Consider the following 24,335-nt stretch of genomic DNA (forward strand, 5'->3'; position numbering starts at 1 on the left):
GATTTTGTTGTTTGATGACGAAAACCATTACCCACAGACTTCAGTAATGAAAGCTGTAGAAACAGCTGGAAAATGTTCATTTAAAGGAAAGCAATGAAAATTGCGCACTTGACAGACTTGCAAAAAGTGACCAATGTGATAGTTTCATTTATGGCACTTACAAATTTTCCTGAACAGGAAAAAAAAAGTACCTGCTGTTGAAAACACAAAAAAAATCAAACTCCGTTGTTGGACATACTTAAGATTTTCTATCTTGATGCCTCAACAGAACATTAGGTGGAAAAGCACAAGCCTTCTCCAAGACCCGCTTGTCTCTAAGTTATGTACAGCACTATTTTACCTCTAACTTCAGTAGAGCTAAGGGAAGTACTTTCCCCATCAAGCCTTGTTCAAAGTTTTAGACCAATACTCTAAAGATACGTTTACCTTTCTCGGATTAGTTCCAAGTAATTCCTTCCCTACTAGGGCTAGTCTGTCCCCTCCCCTCATTTCCAATAGGCTATACACAAATTCACAGTAGCAGTAAGAATTAGCTTAAACTCTAGCACTTATCATAGCTGGAGGAGTCTGAGCAAGTTCATGACCTCACCATGGGCCTAATCTCCTGAGAACCTCCAGGTCCTCATGCTAAGTCCACTCTAGATAACTGGTCTAGCAGTGTCTCCTTACAAATCTTTACATTCAATACAGCAAAGGGCTTTGACATCCTTCTTGACACTAAAGATCTGCTTTTCCTCACTGAAACAAGCTACATGGGTGGAGGTCATACAGGTCTGATCTCCAATTCACAGGGCTGCCTTAGCCTTTGTGTTCTGCTGCAAGGAACTTCGGAAAGCACCCTTTTCAAATGCAACAGCATTTTATCACTTCATAAGTAAGGTTAAATTGGAGCTGACATCAGAAGATGGCAGATGCCCTACTGTACTGCAGCAATGCACAGCCCCACTATACCTTGCCACTAGGCTTTGTCTTATGAAATGAGTTTAATGCCCCAATTAGGTCAAGGAGTTGAGTGCGATAGGCTGACAGTTTTATTTTTGAATGTTCGAACATTATGTTTTGAAAGTGGGTGAAGGAAAAGAGTTAGTTCATGAAAGCAAAATGCTGGTCTTATTGCAAAAAGGAAATTTGCTAAGGTAGCATATTTTTGAAAAAAATAATTCTCAACAAACAGCAGTGCAGAAAAGAAGAACTACATCACTACAGTGCAAAATCCTGCATTACCTATCAAAGTAAGACAGATCCAGGTTCATTCATGTTTGTACAATTTTGTTTGTTTGTTTTAGGCACAACAGTTGCAGTAGGAGATGGTATTTTGTTCTTCATGAATTGAGTATAACTGAAGTCCTTTACTTCGTCCAGCTAAATGGATTTCAGATTAGAGTCTACAATAAAATATAGAAACTTACCTTGCATTTCAACATGTTGGCCACTCTCTCTTGCATTGACTGTCCAGCCTTTGGCCTGACGAGTATATAAACTGCTTTTACATCAGGGCTGGAGCGCAGAAGCTTTTCCACCAGTACTTTGCCCATGAAACCTGTAGCTCCTGTGATAAGTACGGTCTTTCCATTGTAATAAGCTGAGACTGAAGACATGGTGCTTTCTTGTTCTCTCCTTCCTTTACCTTCCTCCAGGAGGTACCTGAGAAGATGCAGAAATGAAGCTTTAAAGGCTTGTGAGTCAAGATACAGATCAGTTATTTGGGACTTACACTCTGAGATAAACTTTCCCAGTCAGCTACAGCAGCTCACATTAGGTCAATCAACAGCAATTTTAAAGACGATTTTTTTTAAAAGCCTTTATTATGAAAATAAACCACAAAGGTTAATCTGAGAAGCTTGAAAAATCAAGCTCAGCCTTTTCCTCCATATTATTCCATAGCTGTACCCAGCAGTCACAGTTTATAGCATAGCTTGTGCTGTCCAAGACCCCTAGCAGTAGATGCTCACTGTGGTTCTGAATAGTGTTTATCTATCATCTCACACACTGTGAAGCGGCAGCCACAAAGATATGGAGTTATGCCTACAAGACAAAGTAGAAAGAGGACTCGTCACAGACACTGCAAGTACAAATAAAAATTTTCCACTTTAATTCCACTGTGCCAATTGCACTTTGCAATGTGCTCAGCCTTTTCCTATTGTCTTGGCTTGGAATAAATCCATGAAGAAAATTCCTCTTCATGGGGGATACAGTGCAATGACATTGCTCTGCAAGACTGCAGTGCCATGCTCCTGTGTGTCGGTCATCACCCACTATTGGCTGTTGAGGCCAAAACTAATCCCACTTAAGTCTAAGGAGCATAGATGTCAGATGCCTTCTTTGGAGAGTTTAGGTTGTTTGAACTGCCCTTTGGAGATCCATTGACCCTATTAAGGGGATTGACGTGACTAGGCTCCCACATGAAGTGTCCCAGTTAAGTATTTTAATTAGATACAATGGTTGCAGGCCTACATGTCCCCAGCCATCCCAATTCAAACTCCAAGTTGATTAAATGACAAACATGGCTGGGCTGAATCCTCCTAGAATAGCCCCTCTCTCTATCAGACTAACTGAAGGGAAAAAACCCTGTTATTTTTGAAGTGTTGCAGATCACAGCATGCACAAACCACTTCCGCTGCAAGGAAAAGGCTTGCTGCTGTGGTTTAACCGGCAGCTGGACACCATGCAGCGGCTCACCCACTGTCCCCCTCCCTCAGTGGAATGGGGAAGAGAATTGGGAAAAAGAGGTAAAACTTGTAGGTTTGACATAAAGACAGTTTAATAAAACAGTAGAGGGAAAAAAAGTAATAGTAATAGTAGTAGTAGTAATAACAACAACAACAACAACAACAGCAATAATAATAATAATAATAATGATAATAGAATATACAAAACAACTGCTGCCTAATGCAATTGCTTACCACCTGCTGACCAATGCCCAGCCCATCCCAAAATAGCCCTTTGGCCAGTTGGGGTCACCTGTTCTGGCTGTGCCCCCTCCCAGCTTCTTGTGCCCCTGGCAGAGCAGGGGAAGCTGAAAAAGTCCTTGACTAGTCTAGGCACTACTTAGCAACATCTAAACCATCAGTGTGTTATCAACATTATTCTACTACTAGACTCAAAACACAGCACTATGCCAGCTACTAGGTCTATTCCAGACGAAACCAGGACACTCATGTGAAATATAAATACATGAAAAAAAGCCTCCTAAATCTGAAATAAAAAGAAACAAGAACAGTAAAATGCTGTCAATCAAGTATTCAAGAATGGTAATGATGATTTTCAGATACTCCAGAAAAACTTCTCTTTTTCCTGCAGAAGCTTCAGAGTCTCTGTTGGCCATTTCAAGCTTCTCAACGAGTCAACGGCATGCTATTAAAATGCAAATAGACCAAAACAGAAATAGAGCATTTGCTGCATTTTTGCAGTCTGCAAAGATTCCCTGTCCTCACTAACCCCTTTGCATTTCTGAAACCTAACAAAGATTCAGGGACAGCGAAGTAGCCTAACTTAGAGCAAAACCTGCAAGCCTTCATACAGAAACATCTCATATAATGAGTCCTTGGCTTAGACCAACAGAAATGAACAACAGCAGAGTTTACAGTAGCATAAGAACCTTAGCTACATGTGATGGTAGGTTAAAATTCCCTTCACTGCATGGGACCACGAGAGAAATATAGCTTGTCCTACAGTCCACGCCTTCCTCTTAGCCCGGAAAATTGACCACCAGCTACGTGAATCAAGAGAAGCACCACGATCAACCCTTATGAGGTGTACCGTGTTCACTCAGGAATGCGTTTAGCTATCCCCAAGGCGTTACCACTCCCAGCAGTGAAAAGCAATCCACGGTCTGTGTCAATGTGCTGTCATTATCCGGGTCTGCAGCTGGTGCATCTACCCAGACCTGACGTCACATTCCTACCAATCTGCCAGTTTTCACAATCACTGAACTGCTACATGGAAACACTGAATGCGTATTTCTAACGGGCTCTAGCCCAGGCACATAAACTAGGGACTCAAGCCCAACGAAATATTGTTCTTCTTTCCCAGTGCTGCCTGGGACTGCAGTACATAGCATCCAACAAATGAAAATCCCCAAATTTCTTTGTCTGTAACAAATCATCAGGTGTGCCATCCAATTTAGAAAGTGGGCCAAGCAGAAAAACTTCTGAAGGACACTGTTTTACAAATTAATAGCTGTGGGTATTCTGGCTCAGTGAATTTGGGTATTAGCCTACTTTCAGACTTGGCCTAGATCACAATTTAAATGAATGTAGCAGGCTCGTCTAGGCCTATTAAAAACCTGTTCTTATCAAAGAGCTGGCCACATGGGAAGTTAAACAAACAGGTTAAACTATTAGATAATTAACTTATTCATAATAAAATCTCACATCTCATTCAGGTTCGGAAAAAATGAGTGATATTGGAGGACAGGAACTTGCAGAACCTGGTGTGCAAGTCCAAAAGTAAGTATTAGTTTAGCCAGGTGAAGATGGAGGTGACAAAGACTTAAGAAAATTGGTACGACACATGCCCTGCAAAGCAGAAAAATTAATGAGAGAAGTCCTTAGTCACTAGAGGCCATCAAATTCTACTTCAGATAAAATATAAGAGGACTTCCAGTCACTGGATACTTGCTTTGAACTCGTATCAGAAGATTGTATCTGCTTAACCTCGCCTAATATTCTGCCAGAAAAATGGTACATTTATGAGTACTTTGCAGCACAGACTTGGAGATTACCACAGTGTTTAACAGAAATTACTCTCTTTCTCCCACTTCAGTAGCACAGAACATTTCCAACCTGCATCACTATACATTAGTGCTTTGGATTATAGTTGTAGACTACTGCAAGAATAACTGTTAAGAATGTGGACATCAATTTATTATGTTGTTTCATTTGGGTTCTCTGAGTTATGCAAATGGGTCTTCATTTGTTTTGGCCAGATGTTCCATACCTACTAGAATAGTTTTTAAAAAAAAAAAAATCAAAAAACAAAACCACTTATTTAAAGTGTCCCTAAAATTAGCCATGCAGCTAGATTTCATTAAGTTTTTCTGGCAAGGATTACACATGCATAACTGACAGTTTTTCCCCACGTAGTCTGAGACCATTTTAAACATTTGTCTCAGAAAAAGTCAGGAAAACAATTGCATCTCCCAAACCATTCTGTTATGATGAAAATGGAAGCACCAAACACAGCCACAGAAAAACTGAACTTCGAAGGCAACCTGCTGTTCCTCTTGATCATTGGGCTTAACTCTATAGGGTTAAAAAAAAAAAAGGTAAAAAACTCCACATCCTTTCTATTTTCTGTAATAAAGGAGTTCAAGTCAGGTAGCACACAGTTCACAGGACCAGGTTAAAAGTTGGATCCGGTTGCTCAGGGCCTCATCCACAATAAAAATCCATGAGGAATGAGAGGGTGTTTGCTTATTATAAGATCAGATTTATGCCTCCTTACAGTGCTTTTTTTCCTTTTCCTAAGTTACCTTTAGAAAAAAATACAATAATCTTGCACCATCTGATGCCTTGCTAATTATCAGCAAAGAAAATCTGTTTATTTGTTTAATGTGCACAAACTGATATTGTGAGATCATGACACAAAAGCCACAATGCTACAATCTGCTACGTGCAGACAGATCCCTGAGTCTCCAGTGTCCAAGCAAATTTCAAGAGGCTTTCACTCGGTTCCAAATTAAAAAACAGATTCCAGTTTATATTCAGGATATGCCCTTACATAGATTGGTAAAATATTTTCCTTTCAGCTTAGTTAGGGAATACTAACTTTTTTTACTTTTCGGGACCAGCCTTGGGGTTTGTCTTTTTAAGGGTGTGATTTTATAACAGAATTTATTCTTCTCTGTTTAAAATCATTTTGCTTAGCCTTTGTGAAGAAAGCACGGAAGAAGTCATGGAGATTTTAAGGAACCAGAGTATTTCTACGGTCAAAGGGTGTGATCCAAGTAATGCCTGACCCTTTGGATGTCTACTTCAAGATACAAAGAACTTTATGCATTCCTTTTTGACTTCTTACACCCAGTCAAATGAAGAAAAAATTGTTTCCTGCAGAAGCTTATACTTTGTTTTTCATTTTAAGGAATAAACAATCAATACTGGGCATTAACTTTTTCCCAGTCAGTTAAGCAGCAAGGGATTAAGCGTCTGGTAAGAGAAAACTACTCGAAGGCTGAACCATGGTGAGCAGTTGCAGTGAGTTGACCCTTACTGAGGTGAAGAAGGATAAAGACTGTTTTAGAGCTTGAGGTTCCTGTCTCTTCCAAAACTGACTGGAGGTGAAAGCCACTGAATGGTGGGAAAAAGCTCACACAAGGGCTTCCTGAAGCCCTGTTCAAGTGATTGATTACAGGCTACTCTGACACTTTAGGCACTAATCAGAGTGAGAAAGCAATCACTGATGCCATCTGAACTAGTGAACACAGCACCTCTGCAGCAGTGTACATCTCACTGAAGCTGACTCATCTCCATCCCTGCTATGAAAAAAACACTTTTTGGACAGCCAGCCAGGAATCACGCTGAGCGTCTCTGCAGGCACAAGTACACAAGCAGCTTTAAGGGTAAAGCTCTGTTACTGATGCCCGGAGCAATCTCCTCTGGATCGGTCACAAAGGATGACCTACAGCACTGCATTACCAACAAAGCCATGGTGGTGTCATGCCAGGGGCGTATGCCAAAGGGCAAGCAAAAGTAAAGGTGGGAATCCTACCAACCTACTACTTTGTTCATGCAAAAGAAAACCCTCATATCCCCAGCAGGAGAGTAAAGCAGAACTTTCCCCCACCAAGAGCAGATACGATTGCGCTGATATTTAACAAACCCACTAATACACTGTCCTCATCTTCCACATACTTCAACGATGCCAAATCTGCATTCAGCTTACAATGGTGTAATGCCAAGAGTTAGACTGCTATCAAAGCCGCAGCAATGGGAAGGGAGATGTATATCCGAACTGCACTGACTGCTGCTACTGCTGCTGCCCAGAGCAGCCCCACAGCTTCAGGGTGTTAACAGGAGACGGCAAAATGGAGCACGAGCAATGAAGGATGGGTATGCTGCAGCAGGTTAATTTTCACTGTGGTTTGGACTACTGCTAAGATTTCCACGCCCTACTCAACTAGGATAGCAGACATTTCAGATAAATTGAGATATTTGCCTTTTCAACTCAATAGCACAAAATGGAAAAAAAAAAAAAAGAGAGATTTAATTTTGTGCAAGAGCAAAGGACTGTATGCCTGTAAATATACATCTAGGTTCACAAACGGCCTTTCTGGCATCTCTTTCTGCCTAGTCTGGTTTTGATGAGTTTTCTCCTATCTGGTGTGATTTCAAAACTTTATGCAGGGATGTAATTTCTGTAAACAACAGGGTCAGACTGCTCAGATGTCCCTTTTAGACATGATAATGTAATGAACCAGCTTCAACTAAAATTACAATTAATGACAAATAACATTTCTTAAAACAAAAATACAGACAGCAAGAGTCCTTTAAGACAAAATCAGTTTGGGCCACTTTCTCAAGATAAATTTTTAATCTTGGGTACAAATATCCAATCATACATAACACAGTTTTCTTTCATCAGGATTCGAGAGGAGGCATAATTAACCTGGGACATACAGAGAAAGAAAAATTTTTCCGTCGCTTCAGAAAACTTGTACAGCTGAGGTCAGAAAAAGCAATATAAAGTGGTAACAGACTACTTCAATTTCATCAGTTTGCTTCCTCAATCTATTAATTATTTTATGAGTTTTAAATGGACTGAACACTGGGAATGCATAAACAATGTATCTTCATATAATTATTTTCTTTTTTTTTTTTTTTCTCCCCAGGATGTGTGACAGAGACTCCAAAAACTATGCACTTAATTACAATATATAAAAGCAATTCTTTCTAATATGTGTTCTTTGCCTGAAAGCATTTGTGTATAATTTCCTGTTAGTTAATCATCAGCAAGTAAATAATCCCATGATTATGACTGTAGCACTTAGGAACAACGTGATTTTTTCACTTTGGTGGCCAGTAGAGGCTGATACTTGAACAACGGGCAGGTTTCCTACAATGATAACGCATATACAACAATTGTATGGTTTGAAATGAGTATAATCCAAGGAGAGCATGTGCACAGATGAAGAAGTGGGAATAGTGTTAAGAATTCAACACCTGCACACCACCTCCTATGGAGCAAAATCCAGCCAGAAACAAAGCAACTTTACAACTCTCTGATTCCTGCAGTTACCGAATGCTCCCTTCCATGCTTAAGGAATAAAATTTAAAAAGACAAAGGAAAATGCAGTAAGCATCTACCCATTTCATTTATGTGCTTGCACTAGACACATAGGATATAACAGCATCCGTCAATTCACAGTGAAGTCTCAGGCGTACGCAGGTGCATTGGTTGTGCATGCTCTGTCATTTTAGATGCTTTATATGGAGGCCAAGGTTTTGTTGAGCACCAGGCTCTGCTTCGGAGATTTCACAGATTATTTTTAGCCCCAGAACATCTGGAAGTAATAGAGCATGCTGTGGATCTTAAGAGTCACAGAGCAGAGCCCCACACCATACATGCCAGTAATAGCTGAGGTACGGACTTGCTTTTCATCATAGTGCCTTAACTCCTGGCTTCTCGGTAACACAGGGAGGAATCTCTGCCGCTCAGCTCCGTTGATCTGATTTACTGGGCCAAACTCACAGTCACCTTAGTCCCGCTGCAATGACCAAGGTTTCAGATGGGATTAACATGAATTAGTTCAGATTTGAGCCTTTATATTTAAAATACTTTCTGCATTTTCGGTAGTAAGTAACAGTGACTCAGAATGGAAAAGGGCTGTAGTTCAACACTGCACAACATTTTTGACAACGGCGCTGCTAACGCGAACAAGCAGACAGTACCAACAATGATGCACTGAAGTTACATAACGCATTTTCAAAGGCCTTTAGGCACAGGAAGATTTGTGTAGTACGTGATGTTTGGGAAGAAGTAGGGGAGATGGCAGAAAATGAAGCAAAGAGGATGTTAAAATGGCTGATCTAGGGACAAATTAAAGGATCCTTATGGTTTGCTAAACTTCCATAGTTATTTAATAGCACTAACAACGTAACAACAATAGCAAACGGGCAAGGCTAAACCTTCCCTCACTTAGCTACAGAATTAAAAGGAAGGTCATAAGCCATCCTTTGTACAGGCACTATAGAGGCTAATACAGCTCAAAGAAATAAAATCCTGTGATTCAAAGATGGGCACATTTACAGACAGACTGAACTCCTGATGATAATCCTCTTTACAAAAGAGATTTTCCTCCAAGCAATTTACACCGAATATAAATGTTGTTGCTAGCAGCCTGAAGGTTAAATTGCTTTTCTCCAGCTAATATATTTCAAATCATTTTTTGTTTGCCAACAGTAGCAACTCAATTCCATAACAGCTTACCCAAGTAGCAACAAGCAAGGAGAAACTCTCATTGCTCCCGGAAACCCTTCACGACTTGAAAAATGACACCATTTTTGCAATCCATTTCAATTTATAACAGCTAAATCTAAAGAGACAGTGCAGTGTGACAGCATAATTAAGAGCTAGAGACAACGAGCAGCGTGTGCAGCCGGACCCTGCGCACTGCTGAGCGTTACACAACGTGCAGACAGAAGCTCTCGATCCTTTGGCAACCACTGGGAGTTTTGGCTTCTGGGCTAGAGACCTGCCCACAGAACAAGACCCAGATGTAGGGCAAAAGCTTGAATTTCAAGATTTGGTGGTCACTGCTTTAAGTGTTAAACCTTAGGTTAACCTGTTAAACCTGTCCAGTTTCACAGATCAGCTGACTCAGGACCCTAAGTAGCTCGAACTGTTCGACCGCTGTTAAAAATTAGAGAGGAATGAATGAAGCACGAGGGCCACCGATGCAACGAAATCCAGGAGCAGCCTCTTGATTTTTCAGTGAAGAGGGTTGGTCTCTTTCAGTCTCACTATGCTCTCTCTAAACCTGATGAAAACAAGTCTATAAGCGTTTTAGAGCTAAGATGGGGCGACTGTGCTAAGGACATACCTGCATACACGATACGGGATTTTGAAGAACAAGTATTTCTCAGTAGCTCATCTACGGGCATATTCTGCCTTACCCCTGTTTAGTTAGCCTACTGGTAAGAACAGCAGCTCCTGGAGACATCAAAGGAGCAGCTTCTGCGGGCTCCTTTCTGTATCACACAGGTCAGCACCTGTGCCCACTCTCCCATTTCTTTTAGCAGTGCCTACTTAGAGCTAGTTGTTGCAAAGCCACTGAGCAGGTTACAGGATCAAAGCTTAGGTGCTGTGCATAGATCAGGACTCGAAGAGATTTTTTCCTCTGCCTTGGCATAATTAAATGCAGACATCCCACATCAGGGCATTTCTGCAGGCGACCCTTCCCCTTCTCTTTCCACCAGCTCATTGCTGGCAGCCATTACCACCTTGCTCTTTCTCCTTTAGCTGTGACTGGGATCTCTATAACTTCCAAAAGGGAGGTCTCTCAGGGATTAAGTCAAAGATCTATAAATCTCTCTGTGATATCAGGGCAGTCTGGCACATTTCTTTTCTTCTAGACATCTCAGTTGATAAATTTGTATTGTCATCCAGCATGTCTTAGCACATTATTTGAAAATTTCTGTCCTTTTCTACCACTTGTTCTTGACCCTCGTCAGAAATGGTGGCACTAACAATTATGGCATTTGTGGGAAGAACTGGATTTGGAGACACCAAGTCGGGCAAGAGTGTTGATTTGCTTGAGAGTAGAAAGGCTCCACAGAGGGATCTGGACAGGCTGGATCGATGGGCCGAGGCCAACTGTATGAGGTTTAACAAGGCCAAGTGCCGGGTCCTGCAGTTGGGTCACAACAACCCCGTGCAACACTACAGGCCTGGGGAAGAGTGGCTGGAAAGCTGCCCGGCAGAAAGGGACCTGGGGGTGTTGGTTGACAGCCGGCTGAATATGAGCCAGCAGTGTGCCCAGGTGGCCAAGAAGGCCAGTGGCATCCTGGTTTGTATCAGGAATAGTGTGCCCAGCAGGAGGAGTAGGGAAGTGATTGTGCCCCTGTACTCCACACTGGTGAGGCCAAACCTCAAATACTGTGTTCAGTTTTGGGCCCCTCACTACAAGAAAGACGTTGCATTGCTGGAACGTGTCCAGAGGAGAGCCACAAAGCTGGTGAGGAGTCTGGAGCACAAGTTCTGTGAGAAGCGGCTGAGGGAACTGGAGTTGTTTAGCCTGCAGAAGAGGAGGCTGAGGGGAGACCTTATTGCCCTCTACAACTGCCTGAGAGGAGGCTGTAGCGAGGTGGGGGTCAGTCTCTTCTCCCTGGTAACGGGCAATAGGACGAGGGGATGGCCTCAAGTTGTGCCAGGGGAGGTTCAGATTGGATATTAGGAAAAATCTCTTCATGGAAAGGGTTGTTAAGCATTGGAACAGACTGCCCAGGGAAGTGGTTGAGTCTCCATCCCTGGAGGTATTTAAAAGATGGGTAGACATGACACTTAGGGACATGGTTTAGTGGTGGACTTGGCAGTATTAGGTTAACAGTCGGACTTGATAATCTTAAAGGTCTTTTCCAACTTACATGACTCTATGATTCCATGACTGAGACAGTTTAAGAATACCTGCACACAATTTGAGGGTAACAGCAGACTGAAGTGTTTTGGGGTTTCTCAAGCCCCAGTTTTGGAACAGTGCATCTAGCACAGCTGCTGCAAAGGCCAGCAGCAGCAGGACTGCTACCTCCCCATTGATTCCTACATTCCAGCATTCATGGAAAACCATCCCTTAGTGGCCCCAAAATAGACAGGGTAGCTAAAATAGAGAGTATTTAAAGACTGTCTGCATTTCAGTAACAAATGGAAAAAAAGGAGGGATTGATAGCAGCAATGCAAATATTCATGCCATTAGAGCAACTATGTTCTTCACAAAGGCACTGTCATGACATAAAGAAGAATGGTCTTCACTAGGGATTTTGAGTCAGCAGCAATACTGATCTGAGTAGAGCATTATTTAATAAGTAAATCTATGTCACATCATGATGGAGAGACTACCTTCCTGAGGGATTCCTCCTTTACCCCTAATTCTCCCTCTTCTACTGTCACTCCATCCAGCTCTCTTGCCAGGTAAATACATAAGCACAATGTTTAAAAGTCTTAATGAAATCAAATGGAAATGCGTTTAAATGTTTTCATAACAAAACCTAAAAAATGCAGAAAACAACAAAAGAAGAAACTGAGTACAATGTACCAGGAACGTGGTTAAAATGATGACCTTCAAATCACTGTTTTCAAAAAATGAACACACTTGTCTAAGCTATGCTACCTTATAATTGTTACAACTTTGTTTACAGCTACATCCAGTAGAAGCTGCAAATAAAAAGATGAGTAGCTTTGTACTGCTGTGCAGATTTATCAGAATACTTCTGTTTGTTAAGCTCCAAAACAAATGACCGAATGGCACTAGCTGGAAAAAAAAAAAGAAAAAAAGCTGTAGGGATTCAAACGTACAAATGTTTACCCTCTCCAGTTTCTGATGACCTCAGAGTCCCCCATTCAATTTGTCTGAATTTTCCAAAGCATACAGGTTGCTACTGAAGAAGACTTTTCTTTAGTAATGAGTATGCATATACATGTGTATGTGTTTTGTACACACACACAGGCTTAGGAAACCATTTTTAGGCTGTAGACACAACAATCTGTTAACTGTTTCTCCTTGAATTGCAACCGTTTTTGGGTCAAGACCACAACTATCTTTTAAATGCTAGTGGCTACAGAATACCTCTTATTGTAAACTTTTGCAAACTGTAACAGAACAAATATTCCTTTTCCTCTGTCCCTCGATAATGTCCAAATTTGCTAATACCTCCCCTATAAGACAGAGGAAACTACTTGTCAGCTGAGAAGCTCTTGACATGTTGTCAGTGAAACCTCACTGATGAGCTTAGATAATGTAGTAGCGTGGTGTATGCTGCTTAACAGAAAAATGTGTTGACTACACAAAGAAGTCTCGCAGTCCTGTGACAGCAAGCTAAAATGAAATTTCACACTTTAGATCTCAGATCTAACAGAGTGGAAAAATTTACCTGCTGCGTTCGGCCTCAGACTTAAGGTTAATTAAATAACTGTATTTTTCATTCCAATAGAAAACTCGGCAGTCTGAGCATTTTTATATTAAGGTTTTATTAAGAAGAGCAGCCTAGAACCCTACCCTTGCCTTGGGTGTGGTTGAAAAGACAAAAATGCTTGGAATATTTCCCTCCAAGAGGAGTCTTTTTAAAAGGATGACCAGATGGACGTGAGAACCTGTACTATCAATTTCATAGCAAAGCATATATAAATATAGATACATGTTTTCAAACCCAAAGATTTAAGATACCATCAAGTCTTCTTTTTATATTGAAACCTATCAATGGAAATACCACAGTTTTGCCTGCACATCTTCTACTTCATCATTGCATGAAAACCCAGGCTACATACAAACAAAAAGAATTTTTTCATTTCTCCCACATTTCTCTGTTGTTCATGCTCAGGGCATTTGATGGCACGTAGCAATCCATCAGACAACAGCAGCAGCCTCATTTGTTCTCTCCAGCTACTGAAATAGGACAAAAGCTATCCCAGCTTCTGCTATGCAAAATTCTCCTGTCAAGTGAACTTCTCCACAGACAGAGCATGATCCAGCCCTTCAGGAACAGGGAGAAAATGCAGCCAAAGCTTATTTCGTTCCAAGAAGTCCACGGGGAATTTTATGCTGCTTAGTGCATGCTGCTAGCTGGCTTATTCTGCAGCAAGCCAGGACACCAGCAGCAGTGACCAGTAATTCCCTGCATCCTCTCTTTTGTTGAAGACAACTCTGGCACTACCCAAATCCGAACTGCGACACACTGACATATTTGCTGCCAGAGCCCTCGGCACTAAAATAACGACCTCGCGCAGGCAGCGTAAGGGTGTGTAAGTACTAAGGCAGCTACAGCAGCAGAGCCCCAGCTGCTTCACAGTTTGGCAGGGTGCTGCCATGTCGCAACTCTCACTGCACAAATGGGATCGACTGACAAACATCTCATTCTCCCTTCAGAAACGCACAGACACCGCAGAGAGGAGAAACCAGCAAGCTGCTTCCTCCTACAAGGAGACACACGTGGAGCGTTGGGAGGTGGGCAATGGAGATGCCAACATGGGGCTGGTCTACATGAGAGGGTGAGGAAATGCAACAGCAAAAAAAATTTAGAATTTATATATATATAATATCAAAAAAAATATAAAGCATCCTAGTTCTTAAGATAGATAGAACTTCTGTCAGTGAGACAGAAGGCGTTTCAGAGAGATTCAGCAGTGTTTCTGCCTCCCACTACCCCTCACTGTTCTGGGTAGACTTTGCCCCTGCTCTGTCTGACTGTTCCTGTGGGCATGCACTCCCCACCTCCTTAATCCCCGATCTATTGCTTCTAGCAAGACAAGAGAAGCACGGAGTTCCAACGCACAGCTGATTGCCACCACCGCCACCGCCGCTGCTTCCGAGGCTGCAGGGCAGCTCGGGGCCGGGGGATGAAAGCCTCCGAGGCTGCAAGTGCACAGTGAGACTACTAGTTTTGCCTCTGCCCCTTCTGACAGCAAAGGTTGTCCTAAGAGTTCGGGAGGGTTTTTTTCTTGGGATCAACAAACACAGCAGGTGGGCAGCATGAGCAAGAAGGCCTCCTTCTCTGGAAATTTGAACAGGTAGTTCTGAAGAAGCCCAGCTAAGCCAGAAGTTTCACTAGCCATATGAAAACAAGCGGTGTGTATCAACAGGTAGCTCCAAGGTAACTGCTAGGGTTTTCAACAGACAGAGTAAACCAGTGTTTGATCACAGTGGGAAACTGAAGGAAATCTACTCAACGTGGGTAGGCTGAGGGTGTACGGATCTTGGATGCTAACTGCTACCAACAGAAAGAGAAGGATGAGACTGCAAAATGTAGCTTCTTTTTAAAAAAGGTAAGAAAAGGCAGGAGAGCAGCAAAGAGAACAGTTTGTAGGAGACTCTGTGATTAGAGGCTGAGTCAGTCTGTTTATGGAGGACTTCCCACTGGTGGGTCTACATCTCACAATGAACCGAGTGTGCAAACTCAAGAGACCTCCTCACCGGGCTGTGCCCAGAACTACCCACACCAGCTTAAAACTTACAGTAGTTCTGTGATCCCTCAATGCACTGAGCCAAATTACTCTTGGGTGATATCCTAGCTATCTTCCATGCTGGTGATGTGGAAACTGAACTCTTCCAAAAAATAGTTTCCTTAAGACTAAGAAGAAACCAAGAGCTGAAAGAAATGAGAAACAACTTACAAGGGTCTCCTCATGTGCCTTGGAAAATTTATACTTCTCACTGGCACACTGTGGCTAGCTGGCAACAGAGTCTGCTAACATGGGTGCCAACCAAAACTCGCGGAGAAGGTGGGCTTTTCTCAAGCAGGAGCTAGTTCAGTAGATAAATGGACCGAGAGCCTCTCGTTCCTTGACATCTGGCAACTTAGTCGCTGCTAGTCCCTAACAAGAGATCTTCATATGCCACCACAAGCCAATGCCACAATATTTTGAGATAAAGTTTAAAGGTACAGTTCATAAGAGGTATCAACAAAACACAGAAATCATGGTCTTATTTGCTCTTACAAATATATTAAACCTTCTTTTTCCACCCCCCTTCCCTTACTTGAAACCCAGCTATAAGCAAGCAGAACTCATTCTACTAACAGTGAGAACATTTTCACAAAATCTTTCATAATCCAACTGATTGCACGCTTGATATTAAATGTAACCTTTACTTAATTTCTGAGAGTTTAGTTACTCTTCAGCTGGTGGACACTGTCCTTCAGTAATGTGGGAAAGGAGTCCAAAGCAAAAGGTAAAATATAATGCAAAGAATCCTGTTCTGGGTGGGGAAGGAAGAAAGCTTGTATTGCCATTTTGAAATCTTGATTTATTTGCTACTAATGTCAGCTAAAAAATTGATAACTGCTTTGCAGGGAAATGGAGAGACTTGAATATTCTTCATTGCCTTATGCAGAAACAGTATTTTTAGTGCTTTATTAAGAAAAAATAAGATTAATTAGCAGAAGACTTTTCTGGCCACATCCCATGTGTGTGTTACAGTGTGTTACTGTGCAGAATTATCTGGATCCTTTAAGTTTTGCTACCTCCTGATGTTCATCAGATGGCTTAAAGGATTACTGAGTCTTCTAATTAGTACATCTCTCTCTCTTCTATTGGGACAAACAGACTGTGAAAACAGAAGTAAGACTAAAAAGCAAATGTTAAGTGAGCCTGCGTATGTTGGTTTAAAATACAGAGATAGGTGCAATATAGTGAAACATATATAGCTCCAGCAAAGACTACAGATTTGCTGCATCCCAAGCTGTTTGGGATGGGAACAATGCAAGTGCAATAGTACCAGTCAGAACAGGTCTCTGATGATAGCTGAGTCACCTAGAAGTTACCAGAGTGGAGATATTTTTTCTGGATTTGTATATGTGAGTCAGTAATATAGCAAACACAGCATAGCAATGTTTATCCCTCCCTTACGCTGTTAAAAATTATTTTACTGTATTAGTGTATTTGCTCATACCCCGTTTTATACATATTACCTAATGATCTCTGAAATACCCCAGAGAAACAAAGTAAATGTGTATTTTACTATTCCCATGATTAGAAGCAAGGCAATTCACAAGGACAGTTTGAGTTAATGATGCAGTGCCGAGCCGCCTCTTTTTTGCTCTTTTTGTGAGTTGTGTTCAGTTCTTTGGAATTGTTTAGGTCATATTAGAACAGGGGTGAGAAGTAACTTCCATTTTGCAAGCCATAGAGCACAACAGCAAGAAAGACCACAAATGCTGTAAAATACATTGATTTTATCAAAATGGTTGTTGTAGTACTGCAATTTCACTGGTACCATGTGCATATGGAAATAAAGTTCTTAAAATTTTTTTTGTTGTTTTTTGGGGGTTTTGATGAGTTTTGGTTTGTTCTTTGGGTATTTTTGTCATGCAGCCATTCCTCTCACTCAAGAGAAGAATATAAATAATAAAATAATACAATATAAATAATAAAAATAACCCACTGACCAAACTGTGGATTCAGGAGGGTAATTACATGTGGAAGAAGCTAAACAAGAAGATCAAAATAATACACTTCCAAATTAGATTTTCTCTCAAACTGCAAGGAAAACACACTCCTTAAATGTCCTCACTCGGTTTCTGTGGCAGACAGGCAGCACAGTCTGCAGATTTTTCTCCCTTAAGTTCTCCAAGAAACACAAACATTTACTTTTCAGATAAAGGAAAAAGAGCAGGAAGAGGAAACTAAAGAGAATTCCCTGAAGTTACTGAAAGCTGCATTAAGGAACTTTGCTCAGCACATCAGCGGCTCTAAATAATGAGGCAGCAGAGAGCTTTGCAGCACTGGGAGCCTTTGAAACACACTTCTTCAGACAGAAGAGACCATAAAATGTAAATAGAAAATGCCTCTTGGCTGGCACATACTGGCGCAGAGAAAATTTTTCCTCCCTTTCCACATACAGGGAACGATTTTTTTCTTCTCCAATATTTAGATGACAATCTGATGAGAGATGACAAGGCACATCTACAGAAGTGAAAAAAAAATCTAGCACTGAATACACATAAGTGCAGCATCAGGTCAGGCTGTACTAATGTCATCTAATACATCCCCTATGCACTGAAATACAAGGAGGGAATGAAAAGAAGTAATTCAATGACAATTTGGTTCTACACATTCAAGAAGAGTTTGAGCTAAGTTTAAAGCACTTGAATAATTCTGTTGTAATCACTGCCAGGTTCAAATTAGCGCACATGTGTTTTCCTGGATCACAAATTACCTTCTCGTCCTTAAGAAGCTCTGCATTAAAAATTTACATGCTCCTATACTGAATAAAGTTTTTTCATTACTTTTTTCTTTTCTTTTTTTTTTTCAGTGCAGTTAAAATTTTAATTGTCTAGTAAAGAAAAATATCCACAATTTTTGCAATGCTGGCTTCACCCTCTCCCCAGTCTCATCCTCCTATGATCTGTAAGATAGAGAAATCCTTCCTACTTCCAGGGAATCTCACACAGTCCTCTTAAAGTCAACCCACAGTTTAAATTTTTGAATAATTCTAGATTAGGTTAGTTACCTACCCAGGAATCCATCCTGTCCCCGCAGCAATCCTCGCCTCACAACATGCCACGCCGTACCGCCTACCTCGCGGTTCTGCCTCTGGGCTGATCAATACCTACCAGTCCTCAAAACGCACAAGACCACACGAAGTTGCAAGTGGTACATTAGCATCGTTTCAGGTAGCACAGAGAGGTACAGGAATGCATATGCAAAAGCCTGACATGTTTCAGACGAAGTCAGGTATGCACCCAGGTTTTTCCATGAAGCATCCGATCTGCGTATGTGCTGAGCCTTGCAGCTAGCTGTCTGGCAAAATGCGGCTTCTTGCTCTCTGGCAGCAGCCTTCTGTTAACACAGACGTGGCTACTGATGTTTCAGAAAGTTAGTAACAAAATACACATGAGATGCAATATCTCAAAATAGCTACGAGTCAGTTAATTACGTTATACTACTATAAAACACTGCAGCAAATGCTGTGCTATTGTGCGCCGGTGATTTCAAGCTTAGGCACAGAGTGCTGGCGACTCCTGATTTTTTTAAGCCTTTTGCTATCTTGTAGAGACAGGGAATTGTTATGCTCCAAGGTAAAGGTATTTACCTGTGTTGTGACTGTGTAAACATTAATGTTTGATCAAACATAACAACAGAAGTAAAGGGCCAGTGAGAACCCTTCTGAAAGGAAGGGTCTATCCCTATTTAAGAAAAAATGAGTCAATTTCCGTTTACATTTTTTATTATATTTTCCAAGAAATTATGCTTTTTTGACTTTTGCATGACCTCATGGTCTTGGGAGAAAAGCTCACAGTGTGAGGTTATAAATATAAAGCAAACATTACTAGCTCTGAAATGGAAACACTACCAAGGTGCTTCAGTGCCTTTAGCTCTGTTACACTAAGACACTCAAAGGAGGCTCACTCTATCTTACATCTATTTTGTCTACTTAAAATTTTGATATTCAGAATAAGCTCAACCACCCTGCTAATTGATTTGTGCCACGCAGAACACAAAAGATTCGCATCTTAAGTCAGGTCTCTCAGGCCCCGGATCTTCGTAATACATTGAAAGTCCCAGGCAGGTTCTGTCCTCAGCCCAAACCGCAGAGATGCTGTGAAAATAAGTGCCAAGTGACTTGGTGTAACAACACATGTGCATGGCAGGCTACCTCTCAAAAATAAACTGTTGTCAGTCCCTGCTTCTCCAAACTGCAGCCAAAAGGTGCAATGGCAATGTCCTCCTCAAGGTATCACCAATTACGTTATTGTTCTGATTCTTCAGACACAAATTAATTCACCTCTAAGTCTTGCAACATATGCTGGATATTCTCCATCTTGGATTTTTTACTGCTAATCTTTGGTCCAGATAAGAATCCTGTTAAGAAGGGTTGAAGTGAGTTACATGCAGATTGCCAGCATGGAAATTCATTGCCAAAATACACAGCTTAGTTGGGTGGGGACATAATATGTAGCAGGTATCCGCACTAGGCTTGCCACAAGAAAGAAAAAAGTTGTATTACTAACGGCCAAAACCCACACTGACCTTGCAAACAAAGTGTCTTTGAGGCGGGACACTTCCTGCAATAGAGAGGTATTTACCAAAAGGCTAAGAGTAAGGCTCGCGCTCAATTACACCTCTTAGGGAAAAGAGTAGTAGGGAAGAAACATGCCAACAGGTAATATCAACCATCTTTTCTCTCCGGCTTAATAGCATAACAGTGGCACCACCCCATTGCTTGTGAAAGCAAAGTAAAACAGAACAGGAGAGGCATTTCACTCTGCTCAAAATTTTATTTCTTGAAACCTCTGTAGCATAAAATCCTATTTTATGTGAAACTTTTTTCCCCTGGCATTGCAAAACAGCCCGAAACTCAGCATATTTGGCTTCCCGAGAACTTTTTCCTGGATGAGTACTCACAGCCTACAGAGGCTCTCTGTTGTAATTTTTGCCAACTCCCTTTCTTGACCCCTTCCCAACAGGATGACCAGAGAAAAAAGGTGGCAGTCAGAGAAACGGTATGGCCCAAGGATCATCGGTTTATCAGAGGGGTGCTTGAAGCCACAGAAAACAATGCACTGAGGCAGCCTTAGTTTGCACCAGAAGCCAACATAGGGTTTGGGAGATTTAATGGTTTCGCCATCACATCCATCCTCCTTGACCTTATATTGAACACATGTCAAGAAATCTGGATCTTAACAACTGAACGGCAGAAATGTCCTGCAAGAGATGCTGTCCCACATAACCAGAGGGGAAAGAAATCACGCCTGTGAATGCAGAGTGATTCTTTTGACAGAAGGAAGCTTAACCATAGATACAGTAGGGGCATGGTAAGCGATCTGTGCTTGTAGAAAAGATTTAATTTACATGATACTTACTTACTTGCAAATTATTTGACCTAGTTGAAATCTTCTAATAATGCAGAGGATATAAAGGTTGCTGCCAAGACACACATTTCGCATACAATTTGAGGGGCTGAGGAATAAATGCAATATAGTGATCCTCTGTACCCAAAACTCAAACAGCATAAAGACACCACTTCTGAAGAGACTGGATGATCCGTTTCTTGCAAATAGAAGTCAGTCCCATTTTTTAGATTTTCAAGAACTTTAGAAAGCTTCAGCATTCAGATTCAGGTTAGAAAGTCATAGTGTTTAGCAGGAGAGAGAGAACTTATATCAAGTGTATCATAGAACAAGTAGATTATCCTTAGAAACAGTGACAGAAAATGAGAACTAGTATCTATGACCTAAAAGACAAATGATGAACTGCAAGGGACAGTACAAGAAAGGCACCTTTTTACTGCCAAGTTTCCCAGCTGGCTGTGAGATGTCAGGTTAGCCATGAGTCAAATGCTCCACAGAAGCTATTAGCACCTCTAATTACTATATAGCACAGAGATGTCCATAGGTGATACCGAAGCTCTTATATAATCTTTACACTACAGGAACAATTTTTTTATAGCAGGTTGATCCTTACAAATTTATAACACCTGAAGTTTAACTCCAAGGCAGAACCTGGGCAAATTAATTTGCTAAATCTACACAATCATAAGCCTTAATTGCAACATTCTTCAGTTCTGGCAGTAAGACTGAAACAATCAATGAACCGCATTTCACAGGGAAAAATCCATCGCTAATCCTCAATTGCTCTCTTCCATCAATCTCTGGAGTTGGACTGTGGCTAAACGCAGAGGTTTTGGCAGCAGCTTTAGGGTTTTTTAGAAATTCTTACCTTTAGCAACTCAGGCTATATTTTTCTTGCCCCTACACTCGTGCAGGAAGAATTCTTGTGGGATCAAGTTGTGAGCTAAATTCACTGGACTGGTTTACAACACATCTTGAGAAGGAGTTATGTCAGCACCGCTGAGGGTGCTGTGAGACAGTGGTGGGGTGAGAGGCAGGGGCAGGAAAAAGCAAGAATTCATTTGCCCCGAATTGTTGCCAAGGCCTTCACACTGTGAAACTCTGGCCTCTCGGCAGGAACATTTAATCTACCTTTTTTCAGGAAGTACTCTAATTTTAAAAATTAGCAATCGTAACAGTTACAAGCAACTTTCCTCAGGATTCACATGATGTTTCACCTGAGTAACTCCAGGCCATCTCTCCAACTCCTCGTGGGTGCTTTGCTCTTCCCCTTCAAAACCCTTTTCTTTCCCCTTATTTACGCTTCAGTCCAACCTGCAGTGTTGTCTCCTGAATTGGGAAGCTTATAACAGGAACAGATCCCCCACAGCCAGCAAGCAAGGAGGAGTAAAACAAAACCCTGGTAGCCACCATCAGCCTTAATCCACCTCTTGCTTCTACAAGGGAGTCCCAGCTGAGGAGATGGTAATGGAGAAGTGAGGACTGGGACAATCTCTTAAAAGGGAGAGCCCCAGCCTGGCATGGAGAGAAAGTCTAGCATCACTTATGGAGCAAGGATTTAGGAACATGGCTTACCTGAAAAAACCAGCTTTTACAGAAGTTTATCTGCCTGCAGTTAGTTTCGTCAGGAAAGTCAGCCAAACTTTCTAGCAACACAGGAAACTTTACAGCATAGGATGGGGACCAGCTCTGGCCCCTCCCCTTGCTATTTGCTGTGAGGGAGGTACTGTAAGGTTTGCAGGAAGTACAGAAACCATTCGTTATTAGGAAATAAAATGTCTCTAAGGACGCAGACTGCCTGGCATACTACAAAACACAGTAGAACTGCACCAGCTACAGACAAGTTGGCACAATAGCTAAGATGAGGCAACACGACCAGTTTTTTTTATTTGACGGCAGCTCTTTCTAGAAAATACAACCTGTTCTTTGCACAACAGACTTAGCATTTTTGTTTATTTGCAGTTGAAGGGAAAGATGAGTCGCTTAATTACAAAACAACTTCATCACAACTCTGGTTTCAGTCTGTGAGAGCAGAACTGTGGTGCACACAACACAATCTATTAAGACAATTTAGCACTCCTTTCCTAATGCCTAGGAAAAAGAGCCTCTTACTCCAGAGTTCATTCTGTCTTCATTTTCACTGAAATAGCCTAATATGATGCTTTCACATTCTTCTCCACATATCAGAGCAAACAGGTTTCGGGCCCTATCCCAGGGCAAAACCAGTCAGTCCAGCCAGAAAGTAGAAGAAACTCAGAATAAAAATAAAAATTACTTTCTCTTCCCCACAGAAGACACACGTGTCTCAGCTGTATCCAGCATGCTTTCTTGAAAAACCTGGTAAACTACAGGTGAAAATATGTATGTTTTACTCACTTAACTTGTCCTCCTGCTTACAAAGGACAATACTGACACAGTAAAAGTAACAAGCTCTTTTTTATACAAGCACCTTAAACAACAATCCAAAGCAAACAGGCTGAGTAGCTACTAACCTCCTATTGAAACACACTTCCCTTGACTCACAGGGGACTGCAGGGAGAAAGATGGGAGGAGAAGGGCATGAACCACCTCAAAAAGAGGTGACTCCTAGGTGTTATTGTGACTCCTAGGGCAGGTGTTATTGTGACTCCTAGGGCAGGCGTTTTATAGAAGGAGCTCAACCATCTCCACCCTGGGTCTCCCGCTGGTGCTACCCATCGGCACGTGGAGCCTCCCAGCTCAGAGACCCAGGAAGGGCCTGTGTTTCCTACGGGGCTCCCGGCAGCTGCCCGAACGCTGGCCCACTTGAGCAAAGCCGGGTATCAAGAGACCCGCTCTGGCCTGTCTGCACTTCACAGAATCACAGAATAGTAGGGGTTGGAAGGGACCTCGGGAGATCATCTAGTCCAACCCCCCTGCTAAAGCAGGTTCACCTAGAGCAGGTTGCACAGGACATCATCCAGGCGGGGTTTGAATATCTCCAGAGAAGGAGACTCCACAACCCCCCCGGGCAGCCTGTTTCAGTTCTGTGTCACCCTCAAAGTAAAGAAGTTCTTCCTCATATTCAATTGAAACCTCTTATGCTTCAGTTTGTGCCCACTGCCTCTTGTCCTGTTGCTGGGCACCACTGAGAAGAGTGTGGCTCCATTGTCATGACATCCACCTTTAAGATATTTGTATGTGTTGATGAGATCCCCTCTTGGTCTTCTCTTCTTCAGGCTAAACAAGCCCAGCTACCTCAGCTTTTCCTCACAGAAGAGATGCTCCATCATCATCTTTGTACCTCTCCTCTGGACTCTCTCTAGGAGTTCCTCATCTTTCTGGAACTGGGGAGCCCAGAACTGGACACAGTACTCCAGGTGGGGTTTCACCAGGGCAGAGTAGAGGGGGAGGATAACCTCCCTCCACCTGCTGGCCACGCTCCTCTTAATGCACGCCAGGATACCATTGGCCTTCTTGGCAACAAGGGCACCCTGCTGGCTCATGGTCAGCTTGTCGTCCACCAGGACTCCCAGGTCCCTCTCGGCAGAGCTGCTTCTTCATTATTCTGTATCCACCGTAGCTTCCATTTCTCGGGCAGAAGTCACTTTAGCCCACAGGCAAAAAAATAATCAAATACCAGCCTGATATTTTTGCAGTGTGACACCTGCAATGAGCTAATAGTTTTCTTTCCTGTTATTGTGACTCCTAGGGCAGGCGTTTTATAGGCTGCTGATGAAGAAAGAAATTTGTGCGAGCTACTATGGAGGCCTTTTCTCCCTCAAAATTACATAAAGGCCATCCCGATTAAACACTATCCCACATGAATAAATATCCCTTTCACAGAAGTACCTGCAATGAGCAGGGTGACAGCTGATGGGC

General features: G+C 42.0%; 1 protein-coding gene across 1 annotated transcript in view; it reads right to left on the reverse strand.

The window, feature by feature from the left end:
* Positions 1-24,335, reverse strand: part of FAR2 (fatty acyl-CoA reductase 2) — a 152,548-nt gene that overhangs the window by 84,535 nt on the left and 43,678 nt on the right. The window contains exon 2 of the mRNA XM_009636533.2: positions 1,410-1,644. Within this exon, the coding sequence (XP_009634828.1) occupies positions 1,410-1,598 (189 nt within the window). The 5' untranslated portion in view covers positions 1,599-1,644. The remainder of the gene's footprint in view (positions 1-1,409; positions 1,645-24,335) is intronic.

Source organism: Egretta garzetta, unplaced genomic scaffold (genome assembly GCF_000687185.1).
Source record: "Egretta garzetta isolate BGI_Z169 unplaced genomic scaffold, ASM68718v1 scaffold293, whole genome shotgun sequence".
NCBI lineage: Eukaryota > Metazoa > Chordata > Aves > Pelecaniformes > Ardeidae > Egretta > Egretta garzetta.